The sequence below is a fragment of the Salvelinus alpinus genome, chromosome 5, assembly GCF_045679555.1.
Source record: "Salvelinus alpinus chromosome 5, SLU_Salpinus.1, whole genome shotgun sequence".
In the NCBI taxonomy this organism is placed as follows: Eukaryota; Metazoa; Chordata; class Actinopteri; order Salmoniformes; family Salmonidae; genus Salvelinus; species Salvelinus alpinus.
Window position 1 is genome coordinate 26,680,322 of NC_092090.1, and position 23,273 is coordinate 26,703,594.

The 23,273-nt window shown below is 44.5% G+C and overlaps 1 protein-coding gene across 2 annotated transcripts in view; it reads right to left on the reverse strand.

Moving 5' to 3' along the window:
* Window positions 1-13,026: 13,026 nt before the first annotated feature.
* LOC139575821 (alpha-ketoglutarate-dependent dioxygenase FTO-like) overlaps window positions 13,027-23,273 on the reverse strand; it is a 189,617-nt gene continuing 179,370 nt past the window's right edge. For both annotated transcript variants that reach the window (XM_071401158.1, XM_071401157.1), the window contains exons 9-10: window positions 16,431-16,571; window positions 13,027-15,759 (exon numbers count right to left, since the gene is read on the reverse strand). In XM_071401158.1, coding sequence (XP_071257259.1) covers window positions 15,753-15,759; window positions 16,431-16,571 — 148 coding nt within the window. In that variant the 3' untranslated portion in view covers window positions 13,027-15,752. The remainder of the gene's footprint in view (window positions 15,760-16,430; window positions 16,572-23,273) is intronic.

Here is a 23,273-nt window from a genome sequence, read left to right on the forward strand (position 1 = left end):
TCAGGTTTCAAGACTAGTCATTCAACTGAGACTGCTCTTCTCTGTATCACGGAGGCGCTCCGCACTGCTAAAGCTAACTCTCTCTCCTCTGCTCTCATCCTTCTAGACCTATCGGCTGCCTTCGATACTGTGAACCATCAGATCCTCCTCTCCACCCTCTCCGAGTTGGGCATCTCCGGCGCGGCCCACGCTTGGATTGCGTCCTACCTGACAGGTCGCTCCTACCAGGTGGCGTGGCGAGAATCTGTCTCCTCACCACGTGCTCTCACCACTGGTGTCCCCCAGGGCTCTGTTCTAGGCCCTCTCCTATTCTCGCTATACACCAAGTCACTTGGCTCTGTCATAACCTCACATGGTCTCTCCTATCATTGCTATGCAGACGACACACAACTAATCTTCTCCTTTCCCCCTTCTGATGACCAGGTGGCGAATCGCATCTCTGCATGTCTGGCAGACATATCAGTGTGGATGACGGATCACCACCTCAAGCTGAACCTCGGCAAGACGGAGCTGCTCTTCCTCCCGGGGAAGGACTGCCCGTTCCAAGATCTCGCCATCACGGTTGACAACTCCATTGTGTCCTCCTCCCAGAGCGCTAAGAACCTTGGCGTGATCCTGGACAACACCCTGTCGTTCTCAACTAACATCAAGGCGGTGGCCCGTTCCTGTAGGTTCATGCTCTACAACATCCGCAGAGTACGACCCTGCCTCACACAGGAAGCGGCGCAGGTCCTAATCCAGGCACTTGTCATCTCCCGTCTGGATTACTGCAACTCGCTGTTGGCTGGGCTCCCTGCCTGTGCCATTAAACCCCTACAACTCATCCAGAACGCCGCAGCCCGTCTGGTGTTCAACCTTCCCAAGTTCTCTCACGTCACCCCGCTCCTCCGCTCTCTCCACTGGCTTCCAGTTGAAGCTCGCATCCGCTACAAGACCATGGTGCTTGCCTACGGAGCTGTGAGGGGAACGGCACCTCAGTACCTCCAGGCTCTGATCAGGCCCTACACCCAAACAAGGGCACTGCGTTCATCCACCTCTGGCCTGCTCGCCTCCCTACCACTGAGGAAGTACAGTTCCCGCTCAGCCCAGTCAAAACTGTTCGCTGCTCTGGCCCCCCAATGGTGGAACAAACTCCCTCACGACGCCAGGACAGCGGAGTCAATCACCACCTTCCGGAGACACCTGAAACCCCACCTCTTTAAGGAATACCTAGGATAGGATAAAGTAATCCTTCTCACCCCCCCCCCCTTAAAAGATTTAGATGCACTATTGTAAAGTGGCTGTTCCACTGGATGTCATAAGGTGAATGCACCAATTTGTAAGTCGCTCTGGATAAGAGCGTCTGCTAAATGACTTAAATGTAAATGTAAATGTAATACATGAATGTAGGAGGCACAGAGAGAGGTGAAAAGTGGGTAGAGATAGAGAGAGAGCGAAAGATAGAAAGAGAGAGAGAAACATAGGGGGAGAGAAAAAGAGAGAGAAAGAGAGAAAGAGAGAGAGACATAGGGGGAGAGAAAAAGAGAAAAAGAGAGAAAGAGAGAAAGAAAGAGACCTAAGTAGAAGACAGACAGAGAAAGACATACAGTCAAAAGTTTGGACACACCTACTCCGTCAAGGGGTTTTTCTTTACATTGTAGAATAATAGTGAAGACATCAAACGTATGATATAACAGATATGGAATGATGTAGTAACCAAAAAACAAATTTTATATTTGAGATTCTTCAAAGTAGCCACTCTTTGCCTTGATGACAGCTTTGCATACTCTTGGCATTCTCTCAACCAGCTTCATGAGGTAGTCACCTGGAATGCATTTCAATTAACAGCTGTGCCTTGTTAAAAGTTCATTTGTGGAATTATTTTCCTTCTTAACCTCTCTAGGGTACGTGAGATGTTAGCGTACCACCTCTTCAACAGCCAGTGAAACTGCAGGGCGCCAAATTCAAATACAGAAATACTCATTATAAAAATTCAGAAAACAAAACATATTTTACATAGGTTTAAAGATGAACTTCTTGTGAATCCAACCACGGTGTCAGATTTAAAAAATGCTTTACGGCGAAAGCATACCTTACGATTATTTGAGAACATAGCCCAGCAGACAAATCATTACAAACAGTAACCAGCCAAGTAGAAGAGTTACACAAGTCAGAAATAGAGATAAAATGAATCCCTTACCTTTGATGATCTTCATATGGTTGCACTCAGAAGACATTCATTTACTCAATAAATTTTCCTTTTGTTCAATAAAGTCTCTTTATATCCAAAAACCTCAATTTTGTTTGCACGTTTTCTTCAGTAATCCACAGGCTCAAACACAGTCACAACAGACAGACAGAAGAAATCAAAATTGTGTCCGTAAAGTTCATAGAAACATGTGAAACGATGTTTATATTAAATCTTCAGGTTGTTTTTAGCCTAAATAAACGATAATATTTCAACCGGATAATAACGTCGTCAATATAAAAGGTAAACATGAAAGGCACTCTCTCGGTCGCGCGCATGAAACAGCTCTGTGACACGGCAGGGTCCACTCATTCAGACTGCTCTTACTCCCTCATTTTTCAGAATACAAGCCTGAAACAATTTCTAAAGACTGTTGACATCTAGTGGAAGGCATAGGAACTGCAATTTGAGTCCTAAGTTAATGGATACTGTAATGGCATTAAATAGAAAACTACAAAACCAAAAAAATACGACTTCCTGAATAGATTTTTCTCAGGTTTTCGCCTGCCAAATCAGTTCTGTTATACCCACAGACACTATTTTAACAGTTTTGGAAACTTTAGAGTGTTTTCTATCCAAATCTACCAGTTATATGCATATCATATCTTCTGGGCCCGAGAAGCAGGCAGTTTAATTTGGGCATGCTTTTCATCCAAAATTCCAAATGCTGCCCCCTACCCTAGAGAAGTTAATGCGTTTGAGCCAATCAGTTGTGTTGTGACAAGGTAGGGGTGGTATACAGCAGATAGCCCTATTTGATAAAAGACCAAGTCCATATTATGGCAAGAACAGCTCAAATAAGCAAAGAGAAACGACAGTCCATCATTAATTTAAGTAAATCCGGAACATTTCAAGAACTTTGAAAGTTTCTTCCTGTGCAGCCGCAAAAACCATCAATCGCTATGATGAAACTGGCTCTCATGAGGACCGCCACAGGAAAGGAAGTCCCAGAGTTACCTCAGCTGCAGAGGATAAGTTCATTATAGTTACCAGCCTCAGATTGCAGCCCAAATAAATGCTTCACAGAGTTCAAGTAACAGACACATCTCAACATCAACTGTTTAGAGGAGACTGCATGAATCAGGCCTTCATGGTCGAATTGCTGCAAAGAAACCACTACTAAAGGACACCAATAAGAAGAAGAGACTTGTTTGGGCCACGAAACACAAGCAATGGACATTAGACAGGTGGAAATCTGTCCTTTGGTCTGATGAATCCAAATTTGAGATTTTTGGTTCCAACTGCCGTGTCTTTGTGAGATGCAGAGTAGGTGAACGGATGATCTCTGCACGTGTGATTCCCACCGTGAATAATTGAGGAAGATGTGTGATGGTGTGGGGGGGCTTTTCTGGTGACACTGTCAGTGATTTATTTAGAATTCAAGGCGCATTTATCCAGCATGGCTACCATAGCATTCTGCAGCGATACGCCATCCTATCTGGTTTGCGCTTAGTGGGACTATCATTTGTTTTTTGACAGGACAATGACCCAATACACCTCCAGGCTGTGTAAGGGCTATTTGACCAAGAAGGAGAGTGATGGAGTGCTGCATCAGATGACCTGGCCTCCACAATCACCCGACCTCAACCTAATTGAGATGGTTTGGGATTAGTTGGACCACAGAGTGAAGGAAAAGCAGCTAGCAAGTGCTCAGCATATGTGGGAACTCCTTCAAGACTCTTGGAAAAACGTTGCAGGTGTAGCTGGTTGAGAGAATGCCAAGAGTGTGCAAAGCTGTCATCAAGCAAAAGGTGGCTACTTTGAAGAATCTCAAATGTAAAATATATTTAGAATTGTTTAATACTTTTTTGGTTACGACATGATTCCATATGTGTTATTTCATAGTTTTGATGTCTTCACTATTATTCTACAATGTAGAAAGTAGTAAAAATAAAGAAAAACCCTTGAATGAGTAGGTGTGTCCAAACTTTGACCGGTAGTGTATGTGTGCAGTAGGATCATTGCGTGTCTCCAGGAGGATCATGTGTCTCCAGGAGGATCATTGTGTGTCTCCAGGAGGTTAACTGTGTGTCTGCAGGAGGCTCATTGTGTGTGTCTTTCCAGGAGGATCATTGTGTGTGTCTCTCCAGGAGGCTCATTGTGTGTGTGTTTCTCCAGGAGGATCATTGTGTGTGTCTCTCCAGGATGATCATTGTGTGTCTCTCCAGGAGGTTCACTGTGTGTGTGTGTCTCCAGGAGGAGTATTGTGTGTATCCAGGAGGATCATTGTGTGTGTCTCAAGGAGGATCATTGTGTGTGTCTCTCCAGGAGGATCATTGTGTGTGTCTCTCCAGGAGGATTATTGTGTGTGTCTCTCCAGGAGGATCATTGTGTGTGTCTCAAGGAGGATCATCGTGTGTGTCTCTCCAGGAGGATCATTGTGTGTGTGTTTCCAGGAGGATCATTGTGTTTCTACAGGAGGAACAGTGCTAAGCTATGCTGCAGTCAGAGGTAATCTCCACCATCTCTATTAATGAGCTTTATCATTAGACAGATCTGTGCCGTAATCCAATATGGGACAACAAACACACACATGCACACTCACATACACATACAACCCCCTACTGCCCAGCACAGGGACTGAGCCTCAGTGAGCCCAGGCCTTAAACCACCCCTTGGAAGGCAATTAAGAGTTTAACCTGAATGCAGCCTGGTGAATCCAGAGAGAGACTCCTCAGTCTCCAGTCAAATAGAGTAGGACACAGCAGAAAGAGATAGTTTCAGGAGAGGTGGAGAGGTTGTGGAGAGAGGAAGAAAGAGAGGGGAAGAGAGACGGACACAGAGAGAGAGAAAAGGAGAGAGACAAAGAGAGATGGAGAGGGTGTGGAGAAAGGAAGAGAGAGAGAGGGAGAGGGAGAGAGATGGAGAGATGGACACGAGAGAGAGAAAAGGAGAGAGAGAGAGAGAGAGAGAGATGGAGCGATATTCGTCAGAGAAAGAGAGCAAAATCAACAAAGATGGGACAAGAGCCAGAAGAAGAGGTTGAGCGAGGGAGCGGGTAGAGAGAGATAGAGATAGGTAGAGAGAGATAGCAATAGGTAGAGAGAGATAGCGATAGGTAGAGAGAGATAGAGATAGGTAGAGAGAGATAGAGATAGGTAGAGAGAGATAGAGATAGGTAGAGAGAGATAGAGATAGGTAGAGAGAGATAGAGATAGGTAGAGAGAGAGAGCAGCAGTGCTAGGCTAAGCTCAGTGCAGTCAAAGTACACAGCATTGCCTGGCTGAGAGAAAGGTCATCCCCTCATCCTCTCCAAGGACTTCCTAAAATAAAGTCTCCTATCCTGCACTTTCCAGAGCAAACAACCTCCTCAGTTCTTTATTAACTAAATATGAGCCACTCTGACCGGGGGACAAAAATTCAATATTTTCCCCACAAAATATTTAAACCAAGCAAATAAACAGATAAATAAATAGACCTCCCCTGCCGACGGAGGAGGACGGCCAGCACTCTGGATGTAATTTGACGGCCCAGTTATTTGAAGGGCCAGAGCCCACAGCTACTCATTTGAGGACCTGTCAATCAAAGCAAGAGCGAAAAGCGACGCCGGTGTTGTCGCCATGGAGGTGTGTGTGGAAGGTGTGTGTGTGTGTTTCTGTGCGTGTGCGTGTTGTCACACACACATCCTTCTTCAAGGTTGGAGCAGATAAGGTGAGCATCTCTCCTTATGAATACATCACACCATCCCCCATCCTCTCTCCTCTCATCCCCCTCTCTGGGCAACCTATCAAAACATCTTCATGCTGGCCTAATAGCCGGAGCTTTCATCGCGTTGTGTTCGCTGTCCAGGAGATGCATTAAACATGATGACCGTGAGAGAGAAGAGAGGTGCAGCGGCAGAGAGAGTGACTTGTCTCGGCTAATTCCACCCGGCTGATTACGTTTTAAACCGCCACGTCAGGTCCGCCCTCTCTGGGGAAACTCACAACGCTTTTAGCTTCTTTTCTTCTCATCTAAAAAGGCTGTTTCTCTCTCTCTCTGGCCAGCCGGTCAGGCAGGCATGGAGGAAGAGGCCAGTGGCATCAAACAGGCATATTAGATGATATTTTTGTTCAGTGTAGATGATGACTCAATTATGCCTGGCTTCTCATTGCTGTGCTATCTTGGCATAAGTAAATAGAGCCATTCTAATCCCACTAATATGGATGGCAGAGCGCTAACTAAGCTAACACAGCTAACTAGGCTAACACCGCTAACTAGGCTAACACCGCTAACTAGGCTAACGCCGCTAACTAGGTTAACGCCGCTAAGGAAGTGATACAGAAATAAGCACAAATGTTACAAACCAACTCAGGGGAACCGGGCTCAAAAATGAGCTGTGAATCTGAATGAGAGAGGAGAGGGAAGTAGTGGAGGTTTCTCTGGCCCTCAGACAGGCAGAGCCAAGAGGAAAAGCTTGTCAAGCTGAAGACTAAGAGTGGTTACCAGAGTGATGGAAATGGTAATGTTTTGGAGCAGCAGGCCTCTGGAGCTAAGGGCTGGTCCAGGGCTGGACATGTCCACTGAAGACCCAGCCGGGGGAGTTAAGGAAAAAGTGGGTCAGAGGACTTCAGAGCCACTAGTGAAGATCAAGGCTGAGAGAGAGAGAGAGCGAGAGCGAGAGCGAGAGCGAGAGCGAGAGAGAGAGAGAGAGAGAGAGACAAACACCTGCCTGCAGGTGACAGCATTCCCTCCCCCATATGCCCCCCTAGGCACAACTATGACAACATAACTAACAAAAACGGGTCACAACTCCTGCAGCTCTGTCGCACGCTGGGTATGTACATAGTCAATGGTAGGCTTCGAGGGGACTCCTATGGTAGGTTCACCTATAGCTCATCTCTTGGCAGTAGCACTGTAGACTACTTTATCACTGACCTCAACCCAGAGTCTCTCAGAGCGTTCACAGTCAGCCCACTGACACCCCTATCAGACCACAGCAAAATCACAGTCTACTTGAACAGAGCAATACTCAATCATGAGGCATCAAAGCCAAAGGAACTGAGTAACATTAAGAAATGCTATAGATGGAAGGAATGCAGTTTGGAAACCTACCAAAAAACAATTAGGCAACAGCAAATTCAATCCCTTTTAGACAACTTCCTGGGTAAAATGTTCCACTGCAATAGTGAAGGTGTAAACTTGGCAGTAGAAAATCTTAACAGTATATTTGACCTCTCAGCTTCCCTATCAAATCTAAAAATCTCAAATAGAAAACCGAAGAAAATGAACAACAATGACAAATGGTTTGATAAAGAATGCAAAAATCTAAGAAATAAATTGAGGAACCTGTCCAACCAAAAACATAGAGACCCGGAAAACCTGAGTCTACGCCTTCACTATGGTGAATCACTAAAACAATACAGAAATACACTACGGAAAAAGAAGGAACAGCACGTCAGAAATCAGCTCAATGTAATTGAAGACTCCATAGACTCTAACCAATTCTGGGAAAATTGGAAAACACTAAACAAACAACAACACGAAGAATTATCTATCCAAAATGGAGATGTATGGGTAACCCACTTCTCCAATCTTTTTGGCTCTATAACAAAGAATAAAGAACAAAAACATATACATGATCAAATACAAATCCTAGAATCAACTATTAAAGACTACCAGAACCCACTGGATTCTCCAATTACCTTGAATGAGTTACAGGACAAAATAAAAACCCTCCAACCCAAAAAGGCCTGTGGTGTTGATGGTATCCTTAATGAAATGATCAAATATACAGACAACAAATTCCAATTGGCTATACTAAAACTCTTTAACATCGTCCTTAGCTCTGGCATCTTCCCCAATATTTGGAACCAAGGACTGATCACCCCAATCCACAAAAGTGGAGACAAATTTGACCCCAATAACTACCGTGGAATATGCGTCAACAGTAACCTTGGGAAAATCCTCTGCATTATCATTAACAGCAGACTCGTACATTTCCTCAATGAAAACAATGTACTGAGCAAATGTCAAATTGGCTTTTTACCAAATTACCGTACAACAGACCATGTATTCACCCTACACACCCTAATTGACAACCAAACAAACCAAAACAAAGGCAAAGTCTTCTCATGCTTTGTTGATTTCAAAAAAGCCTTCGACTCAATTTGGCATGAGGGTCTGCTATACAAATTGATGGAAAGTGGTGTTGGGGGTAAAACATACGACATTATAAAATCCATGTACACAAACAACAAGTGTGCGGTTAAAATTGGCAAAAAACACACACATTTCTTCACACAGGGTCGTGGGGTGAGACAGGGATGCAGCTTAAGCCCCACCCTCTTCAACATATATATCAACGAATTGGCGCGGGCACTAGAACAGTCTGCAGCACCCGGTCTCACCCTACTAGAATCCGAAGTCAAATGTCTACTGTTTGCTGATGATCTGGTGCTTCTGTCACCAACCAAGGAGGGCCTACAGCAGCACCTAGATCTTCTGCACAGATTCTGTCAGACCTGGGCCCTGACAGTAAATCTCAGTAAGACCAAAATAATGGTGTTCCAAAAAAGGTCCAGTCACCAGGACCACAAATTCCATCTAGACACCGTTGCCCTAGAGCACACAAAAAACTATACATACCTCGGCCTAAACATCAGCACCACAGGTAACTTCCACAAAGCTGTAAACGATCTGAGAGACAAGGCAAGAAGGGCCTTCTATGCCATCAAAAGGAACATAAATTTCAACATACCAATTAGGATCTGGCTAAAAATACTTGAATCAGTCATAGAGCCCATTGCCCTTTATGGTTGTGAGGTCTGGGGTCCGCTCACCAACCAAGATTTCACAAAATGGGACAAACACCAAATTGAGACTCTGCATGCAGAATTCTGCAAAAATATCCTCCGTGTACAACGTAGAACACCAAATAATGCATGCAGAGCAGAATTAGGCTGATACCCACTAATTATCAAAATCCAGAAAAGAGCCGTTAAATTCTACAACCACCTAAAAGGAAGCGATTCCCAAACCTTCCATAACAAAGCCATCACCTACAGAGAGATGAACTTGGAGAAGAGTCCCCTAAGCAAGCTGGTCCTAGGGCTCTGTTCACAAACACAAACACACCCCACAGAGCCCCAGGACAACAGCACAATTAGACCCAACCAAATCATGAGAAAACACAAAGATAATTACTTGACACATTGGAAAGAATTAACAAAAAAACAGAGCAAACTAGAATGCTATTTGGCCCTAAACAGAGAGTACACAGTGGCAGAATACCTGACCACTGTGACTGACCCAAACCCAAAGCTTTGACTATGTACAGACTCAGTGAGCATAGCCTTGCTATTGAGAAAGGCCGCCGTAGGCAGACATGGCTCTCAAGAGAAGACAGGCTATGTGCACACTGCCCACAAAATGAGGTGGAAACTGAGCTGCACTTCCTAACCTCCTGCCCAATGTATGACCATATTAGAGAGACATATTTCCCTCAGATTACACAGATCCACAAAGAATTTGAAAACAAATCCAATTTTGATAAACTCCCATATCTACTGGGAGAAATTCCACAGTGTGCCATCACAGCAGCAAGATTTGTGACCTGTTGCCACAAGAAAAGGGCAACCAGTGAAGAACAAACACCATTGTAAATACAACCCATATTTATGCTTATTTATTTTAACTTGTGTGCTTTATCCATTTGTACATTGTTACAACACTGTATATTTATAATATAACATTTGTAATGTCTTTATTGTTTTGAAACTTCTGTATGTGTAATGTTTACTGTTAATTTGTATTGTTTATTTCACTTTTGTATAATATCTACCTCACTTGCTTTGGCAATGTTAACACATGTTTCCCATGCCAATAAAGCCCCTTGAATTGAATTGAGAGAGAGAGAGAGAGAGAGAGAGAGAGAGAGAGAGAGAGAGAGAGAGAGAGAGAGAGAGAGAGAGAGAGAGAGAGAGAGAGAGAGAGAGGCCCTGTAGGACAGACAGGCTGGTGACCAGAGCCAGGCTACAGCAGTGTCCCACAAACATCATATATGCTACTGTTGATCTGCTTTCGCACGCGCACACATACACACACACACACACACACACACACACACACACACACACACACACACACACACACACACACACACACACACACACACACACACACACACACACACACACACACACACACACACACACACCTTGCCCTCTGGAACTCATTAACGCCATTAAGCTCTTGCGATCAACAACAACAACGCTTAACTTAGACTCCCACAAACAGTGCTACCACATTCATCCTAATACTTACTGAACTGAGTGCTTGTGAAACTGTTAGAAGCCATACAGACCCACACACAGACGATGTGATGTCTAGGGGATGGTTTGTTTTACTTTGAAAAGAGGCTTTGGAATTCAGCAACCCATCTGACCCTGTTGGGCCTTGCAAGGCTGGTAACACTGCTGGGGGTGGAAGAGACGTGTGTGTGTGTACGTACAGGGGGCCTATCTGCTAATGAGCTGGTAGACAGAGCTTATGGTTTTGACTGGCCCTCTCATTCCGTTAGGAGAGAAACAGGACCTGTATTATGTGCTGATCATGTGGAGGCTCGAGGCCTGTTTCTCTACCTGCCTCAGTAGTCTAATGCTTCTGGGCCTAGCATGGGAGCATGGAGGGCTGCTCTGGGGAGCTATTGTCACAGACTATAACCCACTCATCAGTCAAGTCAGGAGAGGAGAGGAGAGGGGGAATGAGAGAGTGAATGGATAAGGCAGACGATGAAGAACAAACAAAAGTCAGTGAAGATGTTGAAATATCTTCTCCATGAGGAATTAGGATTGATGGAGATGAAAACAAAGCATGAGCTGTTTTGTACATGAACATACTGGTGAAGAGAGATCATTTATTGCATTGGAAATCACTGCAATTTAGCATGACAAATTTACCACTGCAATTTTTAAGGCCATGATATTGGTATAAATAAAACATTACATTTTACAGTGTGCCATCAATTAGTTAGAATAGGTCAATAAGTCAATGTTGTGTCGTTGTGTTGACCGGTGCTGGTCTCTGTCGTTGATAAATGATAATGGGCCAGCCCACTGCTGACAGAGACCTCTGAGTAGTGATACCATCTACCCCTGACTGCTCCTACTATTACTACTGCCTAGGGCCACCAACCAGCACGCACACACAAACACTCACTTCCAAACACCCCTTTCACCCAATCCCTGGCCACACATACACACACACACACACACACACACACACACACACACACACACACACACACACACACACACACACACACACGTGAAAGGGATATGACCACAAACCGATACCTTCCACAACACACACCTGGTTATTTTGTCTTCCCTGACACCAATTGTTGGTTTAATTGAGGCTGGGTTGGTCTGTTGCCTGCTGACCTGGCCAGAACAATGCATACCCCTCTAGCACAATGTAATTGTCTCTTCAAGTGGGGCCTTTTCCAAGCAGCCCCGGGGCCCGGCCAGGCTGGGGGACAGTATATACCCAGCTAGGCCCATCCATCACTCAGTCACTCAGCCACTACAGGAAGTAGTTAACATGGCCGACCTATGGGGCTGTTGGACAGGGGAAAACACACAGAACAATGGCCATACTTCATCATGATCTAACTCCACGTACATCAATCAATCAGTCGCCTGTGTTTGCTCAACTAATTCAGCCGGTTAACTCTTGGATCAGGGAGGGAGGGAGGGGGTGAGAGAGAGAGATAGAGAGGATGATTATGTTAGTCTTTTGTTCTTCTACATAGAGTAATTGTTATATCCCACTGAGGTGGTAGGTATCACTATACATGGGTAGTTACCTCAATACTATATTACATGGAGCTAGCTGTATCTAGGCCAGGGTTAAGGGTTGAGAGTGTGCATGGCCTTAGGTAGTTGGGTAGAGCCGGGTATAACAGTGAGGCAGGTCTCCATGGTTGTAACTTAGCTACAGTAGACTTTCCTCAGTTTGGCTGGGCTTGTGGCTTCAACTGACTGTGTAAACCCAGCAGGCCCTTCCTGGCAGGAGAGGACTATAAACCTGCATAGGGGTGTATTATTATTTTATGAGTAATTATTCAGTTAAAAAGTCATTTCTACACACCGGTAGTGTGAAACAGCAGCCCTTACATTTAGCTATAGACACACCCAGTTCCAATTATAACTACCCTTCAAAATATGAACTTTAATTGACTGTGTTCATGACTAAATGAAATAAATACACAGAAGAAATACTCTTCTCGTTTAATGTCTAATATACAGTCACGTACAGTACATCATAGTAGAGAGAGCAAGCTAGAGTAAGACAGACAGAATGGCCCGTCTATCTGTCTTACAGAGACATGGCTACGGCTGGGACGGCCTGGCAGAGTAAGTCGATGGACAGAGTGGCCTGAAACCCAGAGGTTAGTTGTGCTGCAGACATACTTGGGCTAATTTGTTTGCCAGTGAAATAGGCCAGTAAATAACAGGACTTTGTACAGATGGCTGCCAGGGCATCCCATCTATCTGGCAGGGAGAGAGACAGGCCAGGTGGTGACAGGGCATGCAGGCCAGAGAATTGTAACTGACACTCACCTGACAAATGAGTCTCAATTCACTGCTCAAATACACTCCAGGAAAAGGTAAAACACACTTAGATAGCCTACTCACACAGCCTGGTAAATGAAATGTGTACATGTGTAAATGTGCATGAACGCACAAAAGCACAGGCACACACACAAATACACACACGCACAGACACACAGCAAGGCCAAAGTGGGATACAGTGTGATGATGAACATGATGCAGGAGCCTTGGACACAACAGAGAGCACCACACAGAGAGCAGAGGGTCATAAAACACTGTCTTGGTTTATTTACTGCCTTCCTAAAGCTTCAGACAGACAAGCTGAGCTGTGAAACAGAGAGCACATAGTTGTTTAACTCAACAATACAGCCAGTCTACAATCTCAACCTCAGTCAACATACAAAAAGATTAAGCAAGAGAACAACAATTTGGCAACTGTTAACATTTGAAATTGGAAAAACCTCCAGAAATAAAATACAACTTTGAGAAGTGTATTTTTAACACTATATATCAGTTCTACTTCCTGTTGATATAGATAGATAAATAAATTGGTAACACTTCATTTGAACTAAACACCATGATCTCTTCATAACCTTCATAAAAATGTCCTAACCATGTTATAAAGCTTCATACCACGAGTCATAACTTGTCAACACATGCCATAAAGCTTCAGTTATGACAATGACACAAGTTATGAAGAGTTATGACATGTTTACAACATTGTTATACAGGCATTATGGTGGCTAGTTCAAATAAAGAGGGCTGCCCGACTGCAGCCCGCGGGTGCTTTTATTTGGCCCCCAAGTTTTCGAAGCAAAATAATAATAAAATAACAATATTTTTTTTATAATTCCCAAGTATTCCCACGCATAATAGAGAGACAAGTAATCGTGTACAAACGTAAGCAAGGTTTGTAATTATTATGTTTTGGTCAAATATTATATCTGTTTGGGCTTCTTGGGGTCAATTTGCAGTTAAAAATGATTTGTATTTCATCCTGCGGCTGAATCTAGTTGATGATCCCTGAAATAAAGTGTTACCAAGAAATAAAAAGAAGGCTGCTCTGCTTGGCTTTGACAACCATCCCATTTTCACCCATAGCTTCTCTTTCCTGGCTGGTTTTGTCAGAAGCCGTGGATCTGACTTTCTGGCCTGCAGCGATACAGGGAAAGTGGTGCTCTACACGCTTTAAGACTAATTAAAAGCCATTGAACAGCTGCAATTATGAAGAGAGAGTGGCAGTTGGGATGGGGATCCTTCTATCAGCCAAACATTATAGTAGCTGTCTGCCTGGGCTGCCTTTCAGCCCTATATAAACTGTCTGCCTGGGCTGCCTTTCAGACCTACATAAACTGTCTGCCTGGGCTGCCTTTCAGTCCTACATAAACTGTCTGCCTGGGCTGTCTTTCAGTCCTACAGTAGCTGTCTGCCTGGGCTGCCTTTCAGCCCTATATAATCTGTCTGTCAGGGCTGCGTTTCAGTCCTACAGTAGCTGTCTGTCAGGGCTGCCTTTCAGCCCTATATAATCTGTCTGTCAGGGCTGCTTTTCAGTCCTACAGTAGCTGTCTGCCTGGGCTGCCTTTCAGCCCTATATAATCTGTCTGTCAGGGCTGCTTTTCAGTCCTACAGTAGCTGTCTGCCTGGGCTGCCTTTCAGTCCTACATAAACTGTATGCCTGGGCTGCCTTTCAGTCCTACAGTAGCTGTCTGCCTGGGCTGCCTTTCAGTCCTACAGTAGCTGTCTGCCTGGGCTGCCTTTCAGTCCTACAGTAGCTGTCTGCCTGGGCTGCCTTTCAGTCCTACATAAACTGTCTGTCTGGGCTGCATTTCAGCCCTACAGTAGCTGTCTGTCAGGGCTGCCTTTCAGCCCTACAGTAGCCGTCTGCCTGGGCTGCCTTTCAGCCCTACAGAGCAGACTAGAGACAGACATGCAGACAGAGGCCTGCCTACTAGAACCTAGAGGTCTACTAGACTCTCATGTCCTTTCCTCTCTAGCACAAACATCTCCCAGCCCTGCTACAGGCCCTATCCCTATCATACTGCTTCACACATATACAATATCACATACTGTAAATACTGCAGTGACACACATTCAACCACACACACACACAAACATACATACTTCAGATAAACACTTTCAGTCACATCTTAGTAACACAAAGTCATGCCCTGTGAGATTCTGAACAAGAAAGTTGTGAAATACAGGAAGTGAATGGATAGGATACAACAGTATAATTAGAACAACACTGAATTAGAAACAGAAAGTATAAATGTACTACAGATATAGGATTTTAATTTGATCACCCTGTTGTTGCAGGACATTTCCTGCCCAGCAGGAAATGCAAACTTGAAGTGTATTCGAGGTTTAAAAGGATTTCTGATGTTTGTAATTTCCACTTGAAAATGTCAGACTTGATTTGCCCTAAGTAAAAATGTATCAACCCTTACAAAAATGTCCATTAATTATAATCCACCCAATAATTCACATTTCCTGTTACTGCAGGAAAATTACGCTGCTGTGAGAAACAGGTCAAATTAAGATCCTACATCTGTATGACTATTTGTCATATCCATACACAAAGCTGGTTAAATGTAGAAAAGAAACAGAACATTCATTGAAATAATACATTCCTACACATTCAGTTTTAATTCTGCAGGTTGTCCACATTACCATTGTGAGACTAGTTCCAATACCAGCTATAGCATGTTAGCAAAGCACTACTCAGGGTTCCATCCTCATGTTGCAGCCATGTTGGGTCCATCCAAACAAAGCTAGATGAGACTGGTTTGGGCGGGGTGGGGCGAGGTACAGGGTTGGGTGGGGTTCAGGGTGGACTGGGGTGGGGAAGTGTACCCCCATTGGAGGATGTTGACACCATCAGGAGTTGGTAGGTCCTGTTCTCCTTCTCTGTCGTCTGCCCTCATGATAGAGGCTGTTCAGATGACGGGGTGACTCTCTCTCTCTTTCTCCTTCTCTTTGTGTCCCATCTGTCACATCCTGACAGGGGGAAAGAAAACACAAGCCCAGTCATTCCTCCATCCCTCTATTCACAGCCCATCCAGTCACTCACTCCGTCTGTATGACAACAAGTCATTGAGATGTCAGAGTGCAGGCAGGGCCGGGACCCGGCCACACACTGTAATTAACACACAGACTGAAGGAGCCAAAGTCTGCATTCCAAATGGCACCCTATTACCCTTATAGTGGGCTACTCTGGACCAGGGCCCATAGGTATCGGGTCAAAAGGAGCGCGCTACATGAGGAATAGGGTGCCATTTGGGAAACATCTAATGAGCCAAGCAGAGAGCCATGGTGGCTATGAAAAGGCCAGCGTACTGCAGAGTAATGTCTGCTGAGTTTAAATGCCAACAGGATGGGATAATTCAACTGTATTTATGACTAAGGAAGAGAACTGCTGACCAGAGAGCCAGCAGTTACAGAAAAGAGGGTGGTGGCAACACCACGTAGGTCTATGAAGGAGATGGTTAAGTATTGTTGTATGGTGACAGGACAATCAAGGAGCTACAGGAAGGTATGCAGACTCATATAAGTGAGTTATTTAAGTGTGTGTGTGTGTGTGTGTGTGTGTGTGTGTGTGTGTGTGTGTGTGTGTGTGTGTGTGTGTCTATCTGTGTGGCTGTTTCCGCTTATGTGTGTCTGTGACCAACCTCCAGAGGAGTGACTCCACCCTGTTGATGATGTCAGCTAGGTCAAAGGGCAGAGGCATGCTGGGGTCGTCGTCGGCCCAAAACGGCCGGTCCACGGGGGCCTCTTCTGGGGGCAGGGTCTGGGCCAGGCTGGAATGGCACCTGGAGGGACAGATAAGGACAGGAAATAACAGGACAGGTCAGACACTCCTCTGGACATAAATCACCTCCTATACAGACGCCACCATCATTACACATTGTTGCACAGAAGCAATGTAAATCAACAGTGGTGGTTCACTGTATCTGACTGATAGTGTATCTGACTGATAGTGAGTTTGAGCAGATCACACAATAACGGGAGGTAATTGTTGGGTGAGTGTGGAGTGTGTGTTTTCTGTAAACACACAGGGAGTACCAATGTGTGTTTGACCAGGAGGCAGTAGGCTTGTGTTTCCTCTCCTGTTCTCTTTATGACTCCCAATTAGACTGGTCCCTATTAGACCCTGCAGGGTGTAGGGCTGTTTGTGTGTGTGTGTGTGTGTGTGTGTGTGTGTGTGTGTGTGTGTGTGTGTGTGTGTGTGTGTGTGTGTGTGTGTGTGTGTGTGTGTGTGTGTGTGTCTGTCTCTCTGGGGTAGGTATGTGATCTGTTTGAGAGGTGAGAGTCAGGAATGTTTTGTATGTAGCCCTACATGGGTGTGTGATCTGTGTGTGTTGTGGTTTAAACCGTCAATATGATGACAAAGCAACAGTATCCTCAGTGATTAATGCTCCAGTCATTTCCACACCGCCAGATGGTTTCTCTGGAAAGCCCTCTCCTTTCATCCAGTCAGAACAAGAGAGACAGATAGAGAAACAACCCTCTGGTGTAATTACATGGTGTTTCTGCACTATTCTACATTATATGATTCATGGATTATGACTTCTACTGTTTCCACCACCTAGTCTGTTGGATCAAAATGGATACCGAAACATCACGGTATGAGACGTCTCAGTAGGAATCACTATTGTATTTACACAGGTGACTTGGTGGCAGTCTGGACTGTCACTGTAAATATGTCTTCCATAGTGACAGATGAGGCTGACCCCTGACCTGGAAGTGAAGGAGGGGATGGGTGCGAGGGGACAGTGGTGGTGGGGGGTTGTGGTCACAGTGTGTGTGTGTGTCACAGTTACTCCTTACTTCACGATCTCCTCCTCCTCCTCCTCCTTCTGAAAAAGAAGCTGGTTGGTGTCTGACTCCCTCCCCCATCCCTACCCCAGGCATCCTGCTTCCCCCTGCCTCCCCACCCCCCTACAGTCTCTAGGGTCCCTAACAGGTGTGTGTTATGGATGTGACGGGGAGGTCCTTAATGTGGCCAGGGAACAGGCAGTCCAGGCCGTCCCTGCCTCAATCGGCCGTTCTATATTTCAACCAAGGGCCACTTAATGCTGGAGTAGTTGTTCAGCTAAGTGGTACCATTCAGCTGTGGTCTAACCCTCTGATAGGTAGTGCATTACACCAAGAGGACGGTATTAACATACACCATCCACATATATCTTCCAGGCCTCAGATCAGGGGCCTGATAATAGAATGTGTTAACATGCTCTAAGTACCATTATGTAGCATATGACTTGATAAATAATAGGATCAGCTGACCTTGGGGCTGCGCGACAACACATGGGTCTAAATGTTCTCATGATTTATTTAAGGGCAGAATTAAAGGAAGCGCCACTTCAGAGAGAGGACGACGGACACGCCAGGCATAAATATATAACTGGATGAAAAGAGACACAGACACACAGAGAATAGAGATACGCATCACACGCATACATTCTGCTTACATCAGCGGACCGACACCAAAGGCCATGGGAACACAGTGCCGTTTGAGTTTTAGAGTCAATTAACTATTCATGTTAGACTGGTACAATAGAAAACACTGGCCTCTGTTCTGCTGTCCTGAACAAGGATATGAAGATAGACAGTGTAAATATGTGGTGAAGTTCATTATGTAGTAATACTGTACTCATCTGACAGAGAATCTAACCGTATTAAACTGGAATGGAGAGATCTTGTTTAACCAGAAATGCAGTAGTTATGAGGATGAGAGTTGTGTCAAATATAATAGAGGCCAGAACATTCAACCCACCACCTCCAATAGCTGCAAATACCACACCTTCACTTAACCGCTAAAATGGAATCAAATAATTCAATATCTAGTCTGGTACCTTAAACTCTCATAGAAATGCATTGTGAGCTACAGCACTATACACATTCTCACAAATCACCACTTTCCCCTGGGAAAACAGCACCTTAAAGGTAAGGTCAAAGACAAAGAGGAGGGATAGAGGGATGGAGAAAGAGAGGCAGAGCTAGAGGACTAGGAGTGTGTTTGTGAGTCTTCAGTGTTCCAACGGATTAACCCTAGACAGATATGGGCTAACTATCCCATCTGGTGCTCTCTCGCCCACTCGCTCAGGAGAGATTGGCAATACAATCACTCATTTCAATTTGCCCTGAAACCCTATAGCCCGGCAGGCCTGCTCAAATAGTATGCTAATGTGAAAGGAATCTGAGCTTCTATCGCCTTTTATTCCACAGAGGCCTTCTATAGTGCAGCCGCACACTGCACTTGAACTGTTCTGTCTGGCTGCCTCCCAAAAAGCACCCTATTCCCCATATAGTGCACTACTTTTCATCAGAGTCCTTTACCCCTGGTTCAAAGTAGTGCACTAAATAGTGAATAGGATGCCATTTGGGCCGCAGAGTCTGTGGCAAGGAGGGGGCTATAGGGCTCTAGCTGGCAGAGAAGCTCACCATAGGGCCCAGGCTCCGGCCCCACACTGCACTGCTCAAACTAACCACTTTAGCTAAAGTGAGTGTTAATTATGGACAGGCAAAGCAGTCAATAAAAGGTTAATGTAAAAGTCAAAGGATAAATTCCTTTAAGCATTGCATCATTCCACCATCTCCGCGACCGACACGGTGCTCGCAGGTCTCTCCTAATCAATACGTTTTACTGTAATGCGCTCCCCATCGATTTCCCCCTGGCTCAGCCCTCCCTCCTCAGCCCACTCACTGCCCGGTAAAGAAAGGAGAGAGAGAGGGAGAGAAAGAGAGGGGGAAGAAAAATAAATCCATTGCTGCAAGTAAATAAAATGATTAACCTCTGCTTCACTTTGTTTTCTCTCTCTCTATTTGTTGGGAGTGCCTGGCTGGTCCAGAGATCAACATTATCAGCATCAGGAACCCTCCATCTCTCCACTAGCCATATCATTGTGCTGAGTCCACTCCTGCAGCCAGGGCCATACATTAAAAGCCTCTCTACTCTTAACAGGATGGAGAGCCGCCTAATAGACAACATCAGTGCTTCCGACTCATGCAATTACACTGATAAATGCCACGATTGTGTCAGGCCAAGTGGGGAAAAAAGCAGGCTAACATAGATAGCAGACAACACTTATTGTGTTATTGCTACAGGAGATTATTTGTAACCACACATGGGAGTAAATGGAGACTGTTTGATAAAGACATTATGTAGGTAGGGTGGGGTTGCTGCCTGATGGAAATTCCTTTTAAGGAGATGGGTTGTGATATCTCTGTGTGGGTGTGTGTGTGTGTGTGTGTGTGTGTGTGTGAGCCTCAGATCACCTGGTTCCTCATTATCTCCCCTACACCCACAGTTCAGTCCTTTAGAACTCTGCAGGTGTGAGGTTTTACGGCCTTGCCAGCGAAGCCACAAACCAGAGAATGCAATCAAACAAGTCATGCAGAAACAGGCATGTGTCTCATAAATTCAGACTAGCCGCCGAAGGTGATGTACGCAATCATGTTGCCCAGGATGACAGCCGTTCAGCGGGCATGTCTCGCCTGTACCTGTACACATCTCTGTCTTGTGTAAGAGTCAGTGGAACTGTGTGGAGTCATGTACTATACTGTAAGAGTCAGTGGTAACTGTGTGGAGTCATGTACTATACTGTAAGGTTCAGTGGTAACTGTGTGGAGTCATGTACTATACTGTAAGAGTCAGTGGAACTTTGTGGAGTCATGTACTATACTGTAAGGTTCAGTGGTAACTGTGTGGAGTCATGTACTATACTGTAAGGTTCAGTGGTAACTGTGTGGAGTCATGTACTATACTGTAAGAGTCAGTGGTAACTGTGTGGAGTCATGTACTATACTGTAAGGTTCAGTGGTAACTGTGTGGAGTCATGTACTATACCATGTACTATACTGTAAGGTTCAGAGGTAACTGTGTGGAGTCATGTACTATACTGTAAGGTTCAGTGGTAACTGTGTGGAGTCATGTACTATACTGTAAGGTTCAGTGGTAACTTTGTGGAGTCATGTACTATACTGTAAGGTTCAGTGGTAACTGTGTGGAGTCATGTACTATACTGTAAGGTTCAGTGGTAACTGTGTGGAGTCATGTACTATACTGTAAGGTTCAGTGGTAACTGTGTGGAGTCATGTACTATACCATGTACTATACTGTAAGGTTCAGAGGTAACTGTGAGGAGTCATGTACTATACTGTAAGGTTCAGTGGTAACTGTGTGGAGTCATGTACTATACTGTAAGAGTCAGTGGTAACTGTGTGGAGTCATGTACTATACCATGTACTATACTGTAAGAGTCAGAGGTAACTGTGTGGAGTCATGTACTATACTGTAAGGTTCAGTGGTAACTGTGTGGAGTCATGTACTATACCATGTACTATACTGTAAGGTTCAGAGGTAACTGTGTGGAGTCATGTACTATACTGTAAGGTTCAGTGGTAACTGTGTGGAGTCATGTACTATACTGTAAGAGTCAGTGGAACTGTGTGGAGTCATGTACTATACTGTAAGAGTCAGTGGAACTGTGTGGAGTCATGTACTATACTGTAAGGTTCAGTGGTAACTGTGTGGAGTCATGTACTATACTGTAAGAATCAGTGGTAACTTTGTGGAGTCATGTACTATACTGTAAGAATCAGTGGTAACTTTGTGGAGTCATGTACTATACTGTAAGAGTCAGTGGAACTGTGTGGAGTCATGTACTATACTGTAAGAGTCAGTGGAACTGTGTGGAGTCATGTACTATACTGTAAGGTTCAGTGGTAACTGTGTGGAGTCATGTACTATACTGTAAGAATCAGTGGTAACTTTGTGGAGTCATGTACTATACTGTAAGGTTCAGTGGTAACTGTGTGGAGTCATGTACTATACTGTAAGGTTCAGTGGTAACTGTGTGGAGTCATGTACTATACTGTAAGAGTCAGTGGTAACTGTGTGGAGTCATGTACTATACTGTAAGGTTCAGTGGTAACTGTGTGGAGTCATGTACTATACTGTAAGTTTCAGTGGTAACTGTGTGGAGTCATGTACTATACTGTAAGAGTCAGTGGTAACTTTGTGGAGTCATGTACTATACTGTAAGAGTCAGTGGAAACTTCGTGGAGTAATGTACTATACCATGTACTATACTGTAAGAGTCAGTGGTAACTGTGTGGAGTCATGTACTATACTGTAAGGTTCAGTGGTAACTGTGTGGAGTCATGTACTATACTGTAAGAGTCAGTGGTAACTTTGTGGAGTCATGTACTATACTGTAAGGTTCAGTGGTAACTGTGTGGAGTCATGTACTATACTGTATGGTTCAGTGGTAACTGTGTGGAGTCATGTACTATACTGTAAGGTTCAGTGGTAACTGTGTGGAGTCATGTACTATATTGTAAGAGTCAGTGGTAACTGTGTGGAGTCATGTACTATACTGTAAGGTTCAGTGGTAACTGTGTGGAGTCATGTACTATACTGTAAGGTTCAGTGGTAACTGTGTGGAGTCATGTACTATACTGTAAGAGTCAGTGGTAACTGTGTGGAGTCATGTACTATACTGTAAGAGTCAGTGGTAACTGTGTGGAGTCATGTACTATACTGTAAGAGTCAGTGGTAACTGTGTGGAGTCATGTACTATACTGTAAGGTTCAGTGGTAACTGTGTGGAGTCATGTACTATACTGTAAGAGTCAGTGGTAACTGTGTGGAGTCATGTACTATACCATGTACTATACTGTAAGAGTCAGAGGTAACTGTGTGGAGTCATGTACTATACTGTAAGAGTCAGAGGTAACTGTGTGGAGTCATGTACTATACTGTAAGGTTCAGAGGTAACTGTGTGGAGTCATGTACTATACTGTAAGGTTCAGTGGTAACTGTGTGGAGTCATGTACTATACTGTAAGAGTCAGTGGTAACTGTGTGGAGTCATGTACTATACTGTAAGGTTCAGTGGTAACTGTGTGGAGTCATGTACTATACTGTAAGGTTCAGTGGTAACTGTGTGGAGTCATGTACTATACCATGTACTATACTGTAAGGTTCAGAGGTAACTGTGTGGAGTCATGTACTATACTATAAGAGTCAGTGGTAACTGTGTGGAGTCATGTACTATACTGTAAGGTTCAGTGGTAACTGTGTGGAGTCATGTACTATACTGTAAGAGTCAGTGGTAACTGTGTGGAGTCATGTACTATACTGTAAGAGTCAGTGGTAACTTTGTGGAGTCATGTACTATACTGTAAGGTTCAGTGGTAACTGTGTGGAGTCATGTACTATACTGTAAGAGTCAGTGGTAACTTTGTGGAGTCATGTACTATACTGTAAGGTTCAGTGGTAACTGTGTGGAGTCATGTACTATACTGTAAGAGTCAGTGGTAACTGTGTGGAGTCATGTACTATACTGTAAGAGTCAGTGGTAACTGTGTGGAGTCATGTACTATACTGTAAGGTTCAGTGGTAACTGTGTGGAGTCATGTACTATACTGTAAGGTTCAGTGGTAACTGTGTGGAGTCTGTACTATACTGTAAGAGTCAGTGGTAACTGTGTGGAGTCATGTACTATACTGT